At 42.0% G+C, this 19383-nt stretch overlaps 1 protein-coding gene across 1 annotated transcript in view; it reads left to right on the top strand.

Annotated features, from left to right (window-relative positions):
* mmp16b (matrix metallopeptidase 16b (membrane-inserted)) overlaps positions 1-12406 on the top strand; it is a 68753-nt gene extending 56347 nt beyond the window's left edge. Inside the window, exons 6-10 of the mRNA XM_060905470.1 lie at positions 2345-2562; positions 2655-2793; positions 3017-3167; positions 10785-10900; positions 12042-12406. Coding sequence (XP_060761453.1) covers positions 2345-2562; positions 2655-2793; positions 3017-3167; positions 10785-10900; positions 12042-12406 — 989 coding nt within the window. The remainder of the gene's footprint in view (positions 1-2344; positions 2563-2654; positions 2794-3016; positions 3168-10784; positions 10901-12041) is intronic.
* The last annotated feature ends 6977 nt before the right edge of the window (positions 12407-19383 follow it).

Below are 19383 nucleotides of genomic sequence, written 5' to 3'. Positions count from 1 at the left end.
CCTACGGTCAATTTAGAGTCACCAGTTAACCTAACCTGCATGTCTTTGGACTGTGGGGGAAACCGGAGCACCCGGAGAAAACCCACACGGACATGGGGAGAACATGCAAACTCCACACAGAAAGGCCCTCGCCGGCCCTGGGGCTCGAACCCAGGACCTTCTTGCTGTGAGGCGACAGCGCTAACCACTACACCACCGTGCCGCCCTATATATATATATATATATATATATCAATATGTTGTGTGGAGTTTGCATGTTCTCCCCGTGTCCGCGTGGGTTTCCTCCGGGTGCTCCGGTTTCCCCCACAGTCCAAAGACATGCAGGTTAGGTTAACTGGTGACTCTAAATTGAGCGTAGGTGTGAATGTGAGTGTGAATGGTTGTCTGTGTCTATGTGTCAGCCCTGTGATGACCTGGCGACTTGTCCAGGGTGGACCCCGCCTTTCGCCCGTAGTCAGCTGGGATAGGCTCCAGCTCGCCTGCGACCCTGTAGAACAGGATAAAGCGGCTACAGATAATGAGATGAGATGATGAAAATAAATTTTAAAAAATTTGTACATTATAAAAGACAGGACACTGATAAAAAATGTAATATGCACAAGAGTCAAAGAAAATGGATATAAATGCAATCACTGCACATGCAGTGAAATGCTTAGTGCAATGCTCCATAAGTGGTATAGATAGGTTAAAAGGTAAAGTAGAAAAAAGAAAGAGTAAAATAGATAATAATAATAATAAGAAGAAGAAAATTAAAATAAAACATAAAGAATGAAAATTTATTATTATTATTATTATTATTATTATTATTATTATTATTATTATTATTATTAACAATAATAATCAGTAAACTATACAAGACAGGACACTGGTAAAAATGTAATACACATGAGTCAAAATAGTAAAAATAAGAGTAAAATAGACTATAAAAATAGAATAAAAGCAATTTTTAATAATAATAATAATAATAATAATAATAATAATAATAAAATAAAAAATAATGAAAATTTATTATTATTATTATTATTATTATTATTATAATCAGTAAACTATAAAAGACAGGACACTGATAAAAATGTAATACACATGAGTCAAAATAGTAAAAATAAGAGTAAAATAGACTATAATAAATAGAATAAAAGCAATGTTTTAAATAATAATAATAATAATAATAAAATAAAAAATAATGAAAATTTATTATCATTATTATTATTATAAAAATCAGTAAACTATAAAAGACAGAACACTAATAAAAATGTAATACACACGAGTCAAAGTAGTAAAAATAAAAAGTAAAATAGACTATAATAAATAGAATAAAACAAAAAAATGTAAAAAAAAATAAATAATAATAATAATAATAATAATAAAAACAGAAAAATAATGAAAATTTATTATTATTATTATTATTATTACTGTTTTTATCCTTAAAGTACTGCTCTTTTCTCTCATGGTGCCGAGTTCATCCCTTGAACCTGAGGCAGTCATAAGTCTGGTGAATTACTTGATGGATGGAGTCCTCCTGAGTATGTGAGCAGTTCCAAGGAGAATGATCTTCAATTCTGATGTTCCCAGGGATCTTGTTGGTGCATTGTTGGTTGTTGTTATTATTATTATTATTATTATTATTATTATTATTATTATTATTATTATTATAAAAATCAGTAAACTATAAAAGACAGGACACTGATTAAAATGTAATACACATGAGTCAAATTAGCAAAAATAAAATGAATAAAATTGACTATAATAAATAGAATAAAAACATAAATAAATAAATAAATAAATAAATAAATAAATATCAGTACATTATAAAAGACAGGACACTGATAAAAAATGTAATATGCACATGAGTCAAAGTGCAAATGGATAGAAATGCAGATCATTTATCTACACTTACAAAAAAAATCATTGGACCTCATCAACAAATCTGTCAGTGTTGTGTGAAAATGTTTTCGTTGTCCAAACCGAATAAAAAATTCCTGCTAGACTTTCAGAAGTTTCTTTATTTAACGCTGATTTTCTTCCTACTCGAACATACTGTATGTTGATAAATGCCTTAAATTACCGTGTGCGTTTATGGCACAGCTAATTTGTATTTACTGATGCTCACAAAACTCTGTAAAACTCAGAGCACGCAGTGAGCTAGAAATGACAAAAAGATGATTAGACAGTGAAAGAGTGCCTCCTAAGCATGCATCTTAAACTCACTGGATTAAACGCTCATGTGAACAGTTTCTGAATGCATCCCTGCATATCCTGCTTATTAAATGAGACACATGGTCAGTGATCAGATAACGCAGGCAGACGAACTAATGAAGGTAAATCCATTCTCTTGATAATTCCAGGTCCTCCAGATAAGAACCCTCAGCCAACCCGGCTGCTCACGACTGCACCCCCTCCTCGCCTGCACCCTCCATCTGACCCTCGGAAGCACGACCGTCAGAGCCGTCCTCATCGGCCGCCGCAGAAATCCAAACCCTCCAACCCAAACTCCAAACCCAACATCTGCGACGGAGGCTTCAACACACTGGCCATCCTGCGCCAAGAGCTGTTCGTCTTCAAGGTAGAAAGCACTGGAAGTTCACTAGGGTTCTCAGATTCATGAGATTTGGATGGTTTACGATACGGTAAACTGTTGTAACTGATTCTCATTAGGATCAGTGGTTCTGGAGGGTGCGTGATAACTCGGTGGTGCCTGGGTACCCCATGCAGATCAGCTATTTCTGGAAAGGGCTGCCCCCCAAGATCGACGCTGTCTATGAGAACAGTGAGGGGAAGTTTGTCTTCTTCAAAGGTGAGCCCACATCCTGTTTCAGAAACACCATTTGCTTTAATTAAGCGGCAATACACACACATATATACAAGGGCTAGCTTGTATTAAGAGAACAGCTTGCAGATAAAACCTTTAAGACCTTAGCTTATCAATGCGGTCAGAAAGCTGACTCAGATTTGACATTGCAGCTCATGACATTTCACGATTTCTTGATTCTTGTATTTCTTTCACTTGCTTTCTAAAGGGCATCGCTTCTGGGTGTTCAAAGACACCACTCTGCAGCCCACGTACCCTCAGGACATCTCGCTGTTTGGCAGTGGAATGCCGTCACAGAACATCGAGACGGCTGTGTGGTGGGAGGACGTGGCCAAAACCTATTTTTTCAAAGGGGACAGGTGAGTCAAAGTGGCTCACTATTTTCAGCACAGTTACCATTCCAAAAAAAATTGTAAAGAAAACAAATCTGAGTCACTAATGCTGAAAAAATGGTTGCTTTTAAATAGCACCTTGAAATGCCAAACACATTCCTGTTTTACTGAGGAGTTCTTAGTCATACAAAGGATCAAGAAGACTTTGAGAAATATTCTTTGGATTCATGTACATCAATAAAACCTGAAAGGAGAATCACATGTTTATATACAGCACTGTGCAGAAGTCTTAGGCACATGTAAAGAAATGCTGTAGACCAGCGGCGGCTCCTGAATTTTTTTTCAGGGGGGACAATTTTCCCCCGTTATGTCTACACGGACCATAAATGTCCACAGGACTGAAGTAAATTGACCTAGGTAGCAAGTCAACTGTTCTACAGAATGTTCTGTAAATAGATTTTGTACTTCAAACTCCATGACCAGCAAGAATTTTACAGACTGTGCAACTTAAGGACAAACAGGAAAGTGCACTTACTGTAACAAAACATTGTAAATAGTTGGCTAACATAACAATAGCAGTTGAATAAATAGATGAGTGGATCTTTAGATCTTGCAATTACTGGTATTTACCAAGGATATTACCAAAGTGGGGCGGCACGGTGGTGTAGTGGTTAGCGCTGTCGCCTCACAGCAAGAAGGTCCAGGTTCGAGCCCCGTGGCCGGCGAGGGCCTTTCTGTGCGGAGTTTGCATGTTCTCCCCGTGTCCGCGTGGGTTTCCTCCGGGTGCTCCGGTTTCCCCCACAGTCCAAAGACATGCAGGTTAGGTTAACTGGTGACTCTAAATTGAGCGTAGGTGTGAATGTGAGTGTGAATGGTTGTCTGTGTCTATTGGCCCTTTTCAACTACCCTTTTCCAGCTCACTTCAGCTCGCTTCAGCTCACTTCAGCCCGACACGGCTCGCGTTTCGACTACCTCAGAACAGCACGACTCAGCTTGCTTCAGCCCTGCTTAGCACCCAAAACTCACACGGTTTTGGAGTGGGGCTGAAGCGAGCCAAACCGAGCTGAGTGAGGTTGGGGGCGTGAGGAGACACTCCCCTGTGCACTGATTGGTGAGGAGGAGTGTCTTCACATGCCCACACACGCCCCGCGAGCACGCTGGGATCTGTAAACACCGTAAACCCGGAAGAAGAAGAATTACGAATTACGAGAATTTCTGAAGCCTTATGCGCCTCGCCTCATCTATACGCTCTTGCCAGTATCTGTTGGCGTTGTCGGTGACAACAAGCCACAGCACCAAGACCAGCAACACTAACGACTCCATGTCCTCCATGTTTAGTGTTTACTCTCCGGGTCGTGAGACGACCGCTTAAAAGGCCACTGATGTCACTGTTTGCGCTGCTTAACGACATCACGTGACGTCCACCCACTTTCGCTAACTCCACCCAATGTGTCCACCCACTTCCAGCCAGCACGGTTCAGCGCGGTTGTAGTCGAAATGCAACTCCAACAGCCCCACTCAGCTCGACTCAGCCCAACTCAGCACGGCACGGCTCAGCCCGACTCAGCTGCGTTTGTAGTGGAAAAGCGGCATATGTGTCAGTCCTGTGATGACCTGGCGACTTGTCCAGGGTGTACCCCGCCTTTCGCCCGTAGTCAGCTGGGATAGGCTCCAGCTTGCCTGCGATCCTGTAGAAGGATAAAGTGGCTAGAGATAATGAGATGAGATGAGATGAGATATTACCAAAGTGCTAACTCTCAGAGCAAAGTGTGGCAAATATAAAAATGCACATTGAAAACATTAAAAGTGAACGGATTCTGTGACTGTGTGTGTGTAAAAACACCACGGTGACTGGAGCCCTCAGTTTCGTCTTTGCCTCGTAGAGCTAACTCGAACACTCCACAAAATTTCACGCATTGGATGAGCCGGTTTAATATGTGCCTGTTCTTGCTCACCTCACCGTTGTGGCGGCGAACTGCTAGCCTGTAGCCCTCATCCAGCTGTGTAGCGATGTTCACTCTCCCAAAAGCCGAAAATTTCAGGCAGCTGCCCATGTGAATCTTTGATGACTCACGTTTTTTTATTTTCTCTGACAAATGATGCATGTCCGAAACTCCAGTGACCGTCCAAGCAGTGTTGTCCGTGGAGCCACCTCCAGGGTGGAAAAGTAAGCTGGGGGAGCAGAAAACCGCTGAGGCGTCCTCGCAGCCAGCTCGCCAGGATTTGCGCTGGGACCATGTTGAAGTAAAACCTCGAGTATATGATTTCCCCCCCCCCTTGTCGAAATTTGTTTTATGTTTAGATTTGGTCGAGGGGGGTCCAGCTTGTTTTGTTGCCAATTTAGCTCGATTTGATCGCTGACTAAATGGAACTTCTTTTAAGGACCGCACTGAATTGCTTTCCGCATCCATCTCACCTCAGAAACTGAGAGGATCGAACGCAACTTTGCCGCGCTTCGCAGTGACGTAAGCACGTTAGGGCAAGCCCCCCCGGAACCCATAGAGATTGCATTGAAGTGTCAGTCAGGAGAAAAAAATATATTAACATGGGACTCTATCAATGAACTCTTGGGCGATTTTCAGCGTGACTGAAATCGCCCCAAAAGGGGCGGTACTCTAGAAGCAAGACCACCTTGATTGGACAATGATACCCAGAGACAGATTAAAACGACCTCGAGCAGCGCTGGTGAAAGTTTGTTTTAAAAAAAGAAAAAAAACTTTTTTTTTTTCGTTTTGGCAGTGTGTCGCCCAATCGCCCTTATGCACCAGCCGCCCTTGCTGTAGACCAAAAATGGCTTAAAAAATAATGAAAGGAGATGTTACAGTAATCAGTAAGCCACAATGAATGAAACAAAGTCAATATTTGGTGTGAAACGACCCTTTGCTTTAAAAAAAAAAGTAATCTCAGGTACAATGAGTGTAGTTTTATGCGGAAATGAGCTGTAGGTTTTACTGAGCATCTTACAGAACCAGGGCGGCATGGTGGTGTAGTGGTTAGCGCTGTCACCTCACAGCAAGAAGGTCCAGGTTCGAGCCCCGTGGCCGGCGAGGGCCTTTCTGTGCGGAGTTTGCATGTTCTCCCCGTGTCCGCGTGGGTTTTCTCCGGGTGCTCCGGTTTCCCCCACAGTCCAAAGACATGCAGGTTAGGTTAACTGGTGACTCTAAATTGAGCGTAGGTGTGAATGTGAGTGTGAATGGTTGTCTGTGTCTATGTGTCAGCCCTGTGATGACCTGGCGACTTGTCCAGGGTGTACCCCGCCTTTCGCCTGTAGTCAGCTGGGATAGGCCCCAGCTTCCCTGTAGAACAGGATAAAACGGCTACAGATAATGAGATGAGATCTTACAGAACCAGCCACAGTTCTTCTGGACACTTTGACTGTAACACTCCCTTCTTCATTTTGCATCAAAACCCAGTAGCCTTCATGATGCTTTCTTTTTTAATCTGAAAAGTGCTCTTTTTAACAGTTATTCCACGAAATCAAGTCGTACATGAGCTGATAGCTGACGAGACACGTAGCACCGAGTCGGCTATAACCCATGTATGACGAGATTCAGCGGAATAACTGTTTTATTCTATCCACATTCACTGAATTTTGAGAAACAGAGCATTTTTATTTTTTGCAAATTAGATAAATAAAAACTTTACACAAAATGTCCGACAAAATAATTTCCGCTTAGAATGTAAACAAACCGGCGAAATGACAGGAGCAATTTGTGAAAAATGTGATAATAATAATAATAATAATTATTATTATTATAATAATTGTTGAAAAATAAAAAAAGATACGTTCTTACCATCAAATATTTTAATTATATATTTTGTTGCTTTTTTTGTATTTTTGGGGTTTTGTTTTCGAGTCGAGTTTCTATTTTGTCCTCGTTTGGTTCAGCAACACACTCCACCATTTCCTTCTTCTTCTTTAGTTTTTTTTTTTTTTTGGCAGTGGACAAAACAACTTAAAGGTGCATTATTGCCACCAACTGGGCTGGAGTGTGTAACAGGAGATATTGCTGGGTTTCACATGACGTCACATCCACCTCATTAGTTATTCAAAACTTTAGCTGGTGGTCTACCAAAGCTCAGTTGACAAAATGTTTGTACGGAGAAGGTGCATTGCTTGCATGAAAATTGCCTTATGCTTGCGTTGTTTTAGGTTGTTCAAATCGATCAAACCGTGAAACTGATAAAAGTTTCTTCAGGGTTCCCCGTGAACTAATAAAAAAGGGTCGAGAAAGGTGGCTTTTGAACCGCTCACTGAAATCGAAGGAAGACGAGTCGAAGCACGCTCGAGTTTGCAGCGATCACTTGGTGAAAGGTTTGTATTTCCCTCTCAGCTCTGGCCTTAGTGTTTTCCAAGTACTTTTCTTGCTACATGTCGTTATTTTACAGTACTTTTTTTTAGTCACGAAGCGCTAAAGTCCCCAGCTGTTTTTGTTTACTCCTCACAAAGTCCATATGCATGAAGGTCGCGACAAAATTCTTACCCAGCCGTACAGTTACAATGCGCCGTGATCACTTCTTCTCCGTCTTGTTTAACTAACACTACGTTCAGACTGCAGCCTGAAACGACCCATATCCGATTTGTTGTGAAATCCAATTTTTTTGTTAGGCCTTTCACATTACCAATTATATGAGACTTGTATGCGATCTCCAATATGAACGGAAAACGACCCAAAAGTGTCCCGCATGCGCAAATTGACACGTAATAAGCACATCTACGTAATACGTAAACAAAAAAAGCGCGCACTCTTCAAGTTTAATGATTTCTTTTTTGTTTGTTTGTTTGTTTGTTTAATTATCTGGTTAGTGTTAAAGTGTGAGGTCTCGTGTGTGTTTTTGTTTCTGAAATGAAAACGTGTAGCCTGGTAACGAGGGTTGACTCCTAAATGTCTCTCTAATTTCTATATAAGTGCACTACATGTTACTAGGAAGTAATGGATTTTTAAACTCTATATAGTGCACTCGAGCTTCAGTAGGCAGTCATTTGGGATACGGCCGCTGTATTACCAAACTCTTAATTCAGGCTTAATAATTTGCACATATTTATTTCGTCATATTAATAAACTTTTTCTACATTTTTATAAATATTTATTTAGATTGTTTATAGCCAGCTGAATTCTGCAACTTCTCTCAGCGCTGGCTCAAGGTGCAGAAACACCAGTGCAGTTTGCGATGGAGATGAGGCGAGACCTGGCGATGTGGTTTTTGTGGCGGCGGCGGAACTCACACAATAATCTGATTAATGTGGGCAGCAGACTAATGAGACCGAAGGTGTCAAATTACTGGAAATTTCCAGAACAATCTTATAATCTTGTAATACAGGATGGTTTAACATCCAGGTCCCTACCAAATCCACCATTAGCTTGATCAATTCTATAAAAGTCTATTTAAATTCTGAAAACTGTACAAATGTTGTTGTTTTCCACCAAAGAGGCGGGATTAGCCAACGCAGAATAGTGACGTTTGTCTCTTGTTGATGACGTGTAGGTCGCATGAATGCGACCTGTCCGGTCAGACTGCAGTCGCATGTGAAAATATTGGATATGCATCGGATTTAGGACCACATATCCAAGCGGCCTGGGTCGCATGTGAAAAAATCGGATCTGTGTCGTTCAGATTGTCAATAACAAATCGGATACAGGTCGCATATGGGCAAAAAAATCGGATATGGGTCATTTCAGGGTGCAGTCTGAACGTAGTCTAAGATCCAGGTCTTTAAAGGGGTTTCTGGTAGCCTGGGAAATCCCATGCTGCTTTGCACAATCGTTCCGATCTGAAAAGACAGCATGGAAACTACGGTCTAAAGGCTCACCTGAGTTAGGGAGCCAATCAGAGAGTGGGGAGGGGTGGAAAGACGGTGACGCGTACTACTCGACAAACGGAAGCTTGTAGTTTATTTGGGACTGTTTACGGATCACATTTTTACATGGCGGCGAGCGATACGAACCAAACTAACCAAACCAGCTTCTCTCATATTTGTCTTGCACAAACGGCAGTAATCGTTCGGTGCCATTGTTTTCCTATTTTTGTTTTGCCTTCTCTTTCTCTTTCCTTCTCTTCTTCGCCTCTTCGTCTTCTTCGTCGCTCTAACTACGTCACCGGGTACAACTGCCATGATTGGCCATGGGCTACGTATACGCCAAATGATAGACATTCGCAACGTCCAATAAACAGCCGTTGACAATCGTAAACCACACCTCCCCTACGAGAAATTCAATAGGCGGATTCCAGACCATATTTCACTTGTGATATGGTCTGGTGTTAACCAGACTAGGTTTCTGATGATCTTTGTGAATGATTTACCTGAGAGATAAGAGCCAACACAAGTGAGAATCAAGCGAACTGTTGTTTGTTTACACTTCAACTTGCAGCGCTTCATTGTCAAGACACGAATGAAAAGCTTAAAAAAAACCATACTTACACGGGTAAAAACAATCCAGGATTCATTCGGCAGCGACTTGATCCCGAGGTCCTTTACCCAGCCACATACAAAAAAGTTGTAAGCCTCCGTACTCTTCCTCGCTTTCATCTGTTTTGCGGTGTAGAAGGACGTCTGCAACACCAGATAGTTCGAGATGTCGGGGAACTCGACTGAAGGGTAGTTTTCGAGATCGTATGACAAATCCTTCTTTCCCAGACTGTAGGGGTCGATTCCATTGTACATAGCAATCTTCTGAATATATCTAAAGCGAGCAGCGGCTTCGAGATTATGAGCGTACTATGATGTTATCGCTAGTTGTTTGCACTACAACAGTCATTTAGACCACCAGCTATTTCACTTCCGGTAAAACCGCTAAGAAAAGTCACGTGACTGAAACCCAGCTATTAGCGGGGAGAAAGCCACACCTATATTCTGTTGTTGTTGTTGTTGTTGTTGTTTTAATACTTGATGATAAAGCTGCCATTTTGTTTTTCTCTACTCGCAGTAGATATATGAGCTGATATCCGAGTAGTAACGTAGCCAAACAGAGCGCATGATTGTTCATATCCAGTCAATGTGGATAGAATATAATATGTAATATGTTGCTCAGATATAAACTTTTTTGTAACATTTAATTTTGTACTGAAAAAACAAAAAAAATGAACGTTTGGAACTCTAAAATGTTTTTGTACTGACTTGATAATGTCTCATCTCATCTCATTATCTCTAGCCGCTTTATCCTGTTCTACAGGGTCGCAGGCAAGCTGGAGCCTATCCCAGCTGACTACGGGCGAAAGGCGGGGTACACCCTGGACAAGTCGCCAGGTCATCACAGGGCTGACACATAGACACAGACAACCATTCACACTCACATTCACACCTACGCTCAATTTAGAGTCACCAGTTAACCTAACCTGCATGTCTTTGGACTGTGGGGGAAACCGGAGCACCCGGAGGAAACCCACGCGGACACGGGGAGAACATGCAAACTCCGCACAGAAAGGTCCTCGCCGGCCCCGGGGCTCGAACCCAGGACCTTCTTGCTGTGAGGCGACAGCGCTAACCACTACACCACCGTGCCGCCCCAACTTGATAATGTAGAAGTCATAAAATAGAAATCTATAACAAAGTTTGTATGAAAAAAAACAATAGGGTGCCTAAGACTTTTGCACAGTACTGTATGTGCTTGAGTTTCCATTCTGACTCCTTTCTCTTTGGTTCAGGTACTGGAGGTACAATGAGGACATCCGGAGTATGGACCCTGGTTATCCCAAACCCATTACCATTTGGAAGGGCATTCCAGACTCTCCTCAGGGTGCCTTTGTGGACAAGGCTAATGGTGCGTCCTTTTCTTTCACTTTGCACATTCGGTCCATTACTGAACTCAAAAATGATACAAGCAGTCCTGAGACTAAAGATCTGCACTTCTGGAGAATGTAGCTACAGTAAATATGAAATCAAGTTAAGGTTTTGGCTGAATATGAAATCCAGATGTTGTATCATAGTCATCATTTCATCAGTGCATGGTGCTGCATTGGAACTAAGAGCAGTGCCTTAGAAAGAAGAAATAAGAGGGTTTTTTTTAAGTGTTAGCTAATGCTATTTATGACATGATATTTATGACTTTTTTGTTATATTTAACAGTTATTCCTCGAAATCGAGTCATACATGAGCTGATAGCTGATGAGGCGCGTAGCACAGTTGTCTATAAGCCATGTACGACAAGATTGAGTGGAATAACTGTTTTATTCTATCCACATTCACTGGATTTTGAGAAACAGATCATATTTATTTTTTGCAAATTTGATAAATAAAAAAGCCCTGTGATGACCTGATGACTTGTCCAGGGTGTACCCCGCCTTTCGCCCGTAGTCAGCTGCGATAATAATAATTCTTGAAAACAAAGATACGTTCTTACCATCAAGTATTTTCATTTCATATTTTGTTGCTTTTTTGTATTTTTTGGGGGTTGGGTTCTTCTTCTTCTTTAGGGGTTTTTTGGTATATATTTTTTGGCGTAGGTGCATTACCACCATCTACTGGGCTGGAGTGTGGAACAGGAGCTGGGGGGGACGACACTATATTCTTTTAGCTATTTCTGTTTCTTTTAAATACTTGATTACAATTTTTGGGTTTTGTTTTTGAGTAGAGTTTTTATTTCGTCCTTGGTTGGTTCAGCAACACGCGCCGCCATTTTGTTTTTCTCTACTCACGGTATATGAGCTGATATCCGAGTAGGAGAGTAGCCAATCAGAGCGCATATCCAATCATATCCAGTGAATGCAAATAGAATAGATAGATTCTGAATAGATTAGTCTTCGATTATGTGGAACATCTGCTGTACAAGTTCCTGTAAACTTGCCTGATTGCCAGCACAACTGTCTCAGTATTATAGAAAAGTAATCACTCCTTCTTATGTGGTATAATAGCAATTAATATCCATTAATATTATTATTTAATTTCCTTGTGACAAAACGCAGGCTTCACATATTTCTACAAAGGAAAAGAGTACTGGAAGTTCAACAACCGGCGGCTGCGGGTAGAACCGGGCTACCCCAGGTCCATCCTACGAGATTTCATGGGCTGCGACGGCCTGCCCTCAGACCCTGACTGGGACTGGCGGCCGCCTCAGGACGACGAGCCGCCGCATTATGAGCCTGACGACGTGGATATCGTGCGTAAACCTGAAGGCACGGGTGGCACCGAAAAGGCTGTAGCCATCGCCATACCTTGCGTGCTAGCTCTATGCCTCATGGTCCTACTGCACACCGTTTTCCGGGTCAAGCGTAAGGACACCAAGCGCCACATACTGTACTGCAAGCGCTCCATGCAGGAATGGGTTTGAAACGTGGGGGATTCTGACTTCCCCATTCCAAGACATGTGGGATGTACCATGGTGTCTTACCTGAGGGTGGTGTTGGACCTCGTTCTCTCGTTGGAGGGAGGAGGAAGGGAATGGACAGCATGCCCACGTCCTAATTGTGGTGTCTGTTCTGCCCTGGAGCGCCATGTCGTTATGTGTGTGTCAGTCATGTCAGGCCTCCGTTATCGGCTATCCGCGGCCGTGTTCAGACTTGAGTCAAATCTTAAAAGCAACTTGATAAAAATCACTCAAGGACGGGCCTTTTCAAATAAAAACACATCAACATCATGTATCTCCAACTACTTATATCCGCGTGGACTCAAGAACCTTTATGTTGTAAGAACTGATACTCAAACCAAAACACCCTTGGTTTCCAAAGACAGTTGTTTTTCCTTCATGGATTTTTTTAAAAGCATAGATCTCAGTTTGAATATACATTAACTGTGCATACATCTTCAGGTTTTATCCATTCCATCATTACAGCATCAGCTTTTACGATCTTTAATCTCTCTGCAATATTTCGTTGAATGCCTTAACCACATATCTACAGTATTTCTTTTTCTGTGTGTGTGTGTGTGTGTGTGTGTGTGTGTGTGTGTGTACATGTATGATAAGAGATGGCTAATCCTGTAACCTACAGTCGAGTGCAAAAGTTTGCATACCCTTAAGCCAAAATGGGAAAAAAAAAAAAAAACATTTTAAATGAATAGTCATGAAACATTGTGGTCCTGATCTGAAACAAAGCAGCTGGTTTGTGTGTAATAAACTGTGTGCACAGTTATTAATCATATTATAGCTGATTTACAAAAATGCTTAAATGGAAAGTTCAGATCTCGCAAAACCAACTATCTGAGTAACTGAGTGTTTCTGTGAATCCTGAGAAATTTGTGTCCCAGAACCATCTCTCGGCCTGTGTAATGTGGAGAGGACTAAAACCTGTACATACAGTACAGTAAGAACTCCCTGGGGCCTAGTGTGAAGAAATTCAGCAGACCTCTCGGACGTTTCTTAGTTCTCATCTCATCTCATTATCTCTAGCCGCTTTATCCTCTTCTACAGGGTCGCAGGCAAGCTGGAGCCTATCCCAGCTGACTACGGGCGAGAGGCGGGGTACACCCTGGACAAGTCGCCAGGTCATCACAGGGCTGACACATAGACACAGACAACCATTCACACTCACATTCACACCTACGGTCAATTTAGAGTCACCAGTTAACCTAACCTGCATGTCTTTGGACTGTGGGGGAAACCGGAGCACCCGGAGGAAACCCATGCGGACACGGGGAGAACATGCAAACTCCGCACAGAAAGGCCCTCGCCGGCCACGGGGCTCGAACCCGGACCTTCTTGCTGTGAGGCGACAGCGCTAACCACTACACCACCGTGCCGCCCCGTTTCTTAGTTGTTGGAAAAAATCAAAATGAGTGTGCAAATGGCCAACTTGGCTTGTCATACCTGCATTCTTGGATTGAATTAACAGTGTAATTTCCTCCACTGAAAGCCGGCAGACAGGATTACCCTCTGTGCATGTCTTGGATATGAGTGTGTTTAAAGACAATACAATAAGCTCGATGCAGCTTTTAATCATTTCGACTGCAGCTCAGCCAAAGTAGGTGTCCCATGAACTTGCGGTCAACTCTGTGACAGTGCTGAATTCAGCCCCAGCATTGCAACGGTTCCTCAGATACAAGGTTCGCCTGGTTCATGTCAGTGTTGTAGTCGAATCACTAAACCTCGAGTCCGAATCAAGTCCAAGTCATTAAAGAAAATTTTGAGTCAAGTCCGAGAACAAAACTCCAACCGCACTATTTGACGGTGTCTGTTGCTGCCTTTATGTGAAAGCATCTCTGTTACTGTGTTGGACTAACGTTCCTGCTCAACTGCCCCATTTTAGTTACAGTGGTGCTTGAAAATTTGTGAACCCTTTAGAATGTTCTATATTTCTGCATAAATATGACCGAAAACATCATCAGATTTTCACACAAGTCCTAAAAGTAGATAAAGAAAACCCAGTTAAACAAATGAGACAAAAATATTATACTTGGTTATTTATTTATTGAGGAAAATGATCCAATATTACATATCTGTGAGTGGCAAAAGTATGTGAACCTCTAGGATTAGCAGTTAATTTGAAGGTGAAATTAGAGTCAGGTGTTTTCAATCAATGGGATGACAATCAGGTGTGAGTGGGCACCCTGTTTTATTTAAAGAACAGGGATCTATCAAAGTCTGATCTTCACAACACATGTTTGTGGAAGTGTATCATGGCACGAACAAAGGAGATTTCTGAGGACCTCAGAAAAAGCGTTGTTGATGCTCATCAGGCTGGAAAAGGTTACAAAACCATCTCTAAAGAGTTTGGACTCCACCAATCCACAGTCAGACAGATTGTGTACAAATGGAGGAAATTCAAGATCATTGTTACCCTCCCCAGGAGTGGTCGACCAACAAAGATCACTCCAAGAGCAAGCAGTGTAATAGTCAGTGAGGTCACAAAGGACCCCAGGGTAACTTCTAAGCAACTGAAGGCCTCTCTCACATTGGCTAATGTTAATGTTCATGAGTCCACCATCAGGAGAACACTGAACAACAATAGTGTGCATGGCAGGGTTGCAAGGAGAAAGCCACTGCTCTCCAAAAAGAACATTGCTGCTCATCTGCAGTTTGCTAAAGATCATGTGGACAAGCCAGAAGGCTATTGGAAAAATGTTTTGTGGACGGATGAGACCAAAATAGAACTTTCTGGTTTAAATGAGAAGTGTTATGTTTGGAGAAAGGAAAACACTGCATTCCAGCATAAGAACCTTATCCCATCTGTGATCCATGGTGGTGGTAGTATCATGGTTTGGGCCTGTTTTGCTGCATCTGGGCCAGGACGGCTTACCATCATTGATGGAACAATGAATTCTGAATTATACCAGCAAATTCTAAAGGAAAATGTCAGGACATCTGTCCATGAACTGAATCTCAAGAGAAGGTGGGTCATGCAGCAAGACAACGACCCTAAGCACACAAGTCATTCTACCAAAGAATGGTTAAAGAAGAATAAAGTGAATGTTTTGGAATGGCCAAGTCAAAGTCCTGAACTTAATCCAATGGAAATGTTGTGGAAGGACCTGAAGCGAGCAGTTCATGTGAGGAAACCCACCAACATTGCAGAGTTGAAGCTGTTCTGTACGGAGGAATGGGCTAAAATTCCTCCAAGCCGGTGTGCAGGACTGATCAACAGTTAATGCAAACGTTTATTTGCAGTTATTGCTGCACAAGGGGGTCACACCAGATACTGAAAGCAAAGGTTCGCATACTTTTGCCACCCACAGATATGTAATATTGGATCATTTTCCTCAATAAATAAATGACCAAGTATAATGTTTTTGTCTCTTTTGTTTAACTGGGTTCTCTTTATCTACTTTTAGGACTTGTGTGAAAATCTGATGATGTTTTAGGTCATATTTATGCAGAAATATAGAAAATTCTTAAGGGTTCACAAACTTTCAAGCACCACTGTAATAGGCTACTGATATAAAGCTTCTTCATCGCTCAGCAAGCCATGCCCACTATCAACAGGACCAATAATATGAGAGAGGGTTAACACTAGCTAGTTCATCACTCAGCAAGCAAGCCCCGCCCACTATCAACAGAGCAACGAACATAGTGTGTCACTTCCTTCTCTGGGTGGAGTCTTGCCAAATGACGATTGAAGTTCGAGGTTGTCCCCGTCGTCTCCTCGATAGTTCTTCTGCATATGGAACACATAGCAGTGCATTTTTTCCCACTGCACAAGAAGTCTGTATAAGCAAAGCGGACAATCCTAGGGGCGTCTCTCCAGGCATTTTAGCACCATTAACGTTAGTTTGTTCCTGAACATGACGTATGAACAGGTGAATGTGCATTCTCTTGCATGAAATTTATAAAAATTAATGTAGATATCAATATAAATATCTTCTGCCAAATTATGACATGTTACAAAAAAATAAATAAAAAATCCGAGGCTTCAATTTATAAGTCCAAATGCAGTTAATGCACGAGTCCGAGTCAAATCATAAGTCCTTAAAATTAGTGCAAGAGTCTGACTCGAGTACTACAAGCCTGCCTCATGTTATCTGGCAGGGAGAGCAACAGAACATCTCATACACACGATCATCGCATCTCATCTCATCTCATCTCATTATCTCTAGCCGCTTTATCCTGTTCTACAGGGTCGCAGGCAAACTGGAGCCTATCCCAGCTGACTACGGGCGAGAGGCGGGGTACACCCTGGACAAGTCGCCAGGTCATCACAGGGCACACACGATCATGTGTACTGCTTTTTTTTTTTTTTTTTACGTGGAAGTGAGTGTGTAAAAATCGAAGCATACCTTGTTTACATGTCAACTCTGTGACGGTGATTACATCTGCGTAATTAAAGGAGAACTGAAGGCAAATTTTTTTGTACAGTGCTATCAAAATTCTATTTCTCTCATTTTATTAAATACAGGAATGCATGTTTGATTATGAGTTATGAGTGTTTGAAATATGCTCTGTAATATATCAGTCCATATGTCACAGCGATGGCCGTAAACGAGATTCGTTGAGACCTGTGCGAGACATCGTAGGACGGAAGTAAAACGTACAGCGGAAATCAAAGTGACCGACATCTGCCAACGTTCTCAAAAGACACGCGCGCCCTCTTTCGAATGCTGATGTAACCAAGCTGGAAGTTTTGTTTGTTTTGATAGCAATCAGGGAAGTTTGAAAAAAGTAGGCAGTAATCGTCATTTAAACTCGTTTTTGTGCAATATTTCATTTGGAAAACAGTTTTCAAAATGGCGGCACTGACACCTGGCAGACGCTTCACGTTTCGAAGTCTTGCACAAGTCTCGTGAAGATCGCGCGGCAAAGCGACGCCTGCCGTGGACCAAACGAACTAAATTCAACACGGCTAAAAACCGAATAGGTCGATAAGTATAATATTTAATTGCAATTAGTTGCCAATATGAGTCACAGTATAAGGTTACTAAAACCGAAAACGTAATTGAATAACACATTAATTAAGAAATAAAGCAAGTTTAAAAATGACTTCAGTTCTCCTTTAACTGTGTAAGTAGTCAGTATGATGAAACAAAGTGGCAGCCCACTCTATTCACGCACATGACCCTGGGAGATAATAGGTTAATACTGATGGACATGGCAAGCCAAAAAGCCCAAAACTATGTGACGTCAACTATGTGACATCTAATTGAAGGTAGATTTTGCATTGTCAATACTGATGGATACTGCAGTGCAGGCTAAAATTCCACCAACAATGTTTACTGATGAAGCCAAATTCGAGACAACAAGCCATTTGAGTTTGACTTTAAAGGAGGCGGTGCACAAAAAGGAACAGGCCAACTCACTTAGTCCAACTCTGATTGTTGTATGATGTATGTGATTTGTTTTGTCTACCGAAAAATATAAAAGCATTTGAGTGCGGCTCATTCACTTGGGATGTGGGACGATCATCCATTATCCATAACCAATTATCCTGTGCAGGGTCATGGGTAAGCTGCAGTCTATCCCAGCTGACTATGGGCAAAAGGCGGGTTACACCCTGGACAAGTCGCCAGGTCATCGCAGGGCTGACACACATACCCCTTTTCCACCAAATCAGTTCCAGGGCTGGTTCAGTGCTGGTGCTGGTTCACAACTCGTTCAACTTGCGAGCCAGCTGAGAACCAGTTTGCTTTTCCATAGCTCGCGGTGCTAAGGGAAGCCACGTCATTACGTCGCTGTATACGTCAGTTACGTCGCTACGTTTGCATAAACCTTGGCGCGAATATCGAAGCAAAAACAACACAGAAGAAGCAGCAACAACAACAATAATAATAATAATAATAATAATAATAATAATGGATGACTTCGCGTTTGTACAGCTGCTGCTTCTTGTCGCTTAAACATGGCTATCTTTCGCGGTCTTGTTATTGTTGTTGGTCTTAACAACTCCACCCCCCCACCCCCCGCTGACGTAAGCGGTTCTTTCCTCTGGCCCAGCAGAGAGTTGGTGCTAGCCTGGAACCGGTTTTTCTGGCCCCAGAGCCAGTTCTTTGTCAGTGGAAACAGAAAACCCGGTTCCAAACTAAGCACTGGCCCCGAACCAGCCCTCGAACTGCTTTGGTGGAAAAGGGGCAATAGAGACAAACAACCATTCACACCTACAGTTAATTTAGAGCCACCAATTAACCTAACCTGCATGTCTTTGGGCGAAACCAGAGCACCCATAGGAAACCCACACAGACACAACATGCAAACTCCCCATTAGCCACTGGGCTCAAACCCAGAACCTTCTTACTGTGAGGCAACAGTGCTAACCACTACACCACCGTGCCAATCGTTGGGCAGTATTTATACCAAAACCCAACATACTTCATTTTTGCCAAATTGCCCACCCCAAATTTTTCAGTATTCACAGAAACACTCGATTACATGATGAAAAGTAAAAGGTAGTGTGGTGTCATAAAACTGTTGAAAACTATTTTATTTTATCTACGAATTCAGAAAATACCTGGCAACTTGTCCAGGGTGTACCCCACCTTTCACCCGTAGTCAGCTGGGATAGGCTCCAGCTTGCCGCGACCCTGTAGAAGGATAAAGCGGCTAGAGATAATGAGAATGAGATGATGAGAATTCAGAAAATGTCTAATATGAAACAAACTTTATCATGGTAATATTGGAATAACTTCATAAAATGTTCTTCTTATTTTGAGATACTAAGAAACCTAAATGAAATAATGGTTTTATTAGATCATCTGTCCATAAGGTCGACGAGCTGTTGCCATGGCGTGGCATCCGTCATCCACAATTTAGTTAAATCGTATCTCCTCCGTCAGTTCTCCACAGATTTCCATTTTGATTGTTTTGTTTGAAAGAACTCGTCACTCTGAACAAAACTTGGTCATTGGTTTGTCAGATTTTTTGCTAACGAGTTACTAATTAGGCCAAAT

The sequence above is a fragment of the Neoarius graeffei genome, chromosome 23, assembly GCF_027579695.1.
Source record: "Neoarius graeffei isolate fNeoGra1 chromosome 23, fNeoGra1.pri, whole genome shotgun sequence".
NCBI lineage: Eukaryota > Metazoa > Chordata > Actinopteri > Siluriformes > Ariidae > Neoarius > Neoarius graeffei.
This window is presented reverse-complemented; position numbering and strand designations above follow the sequence as displayed.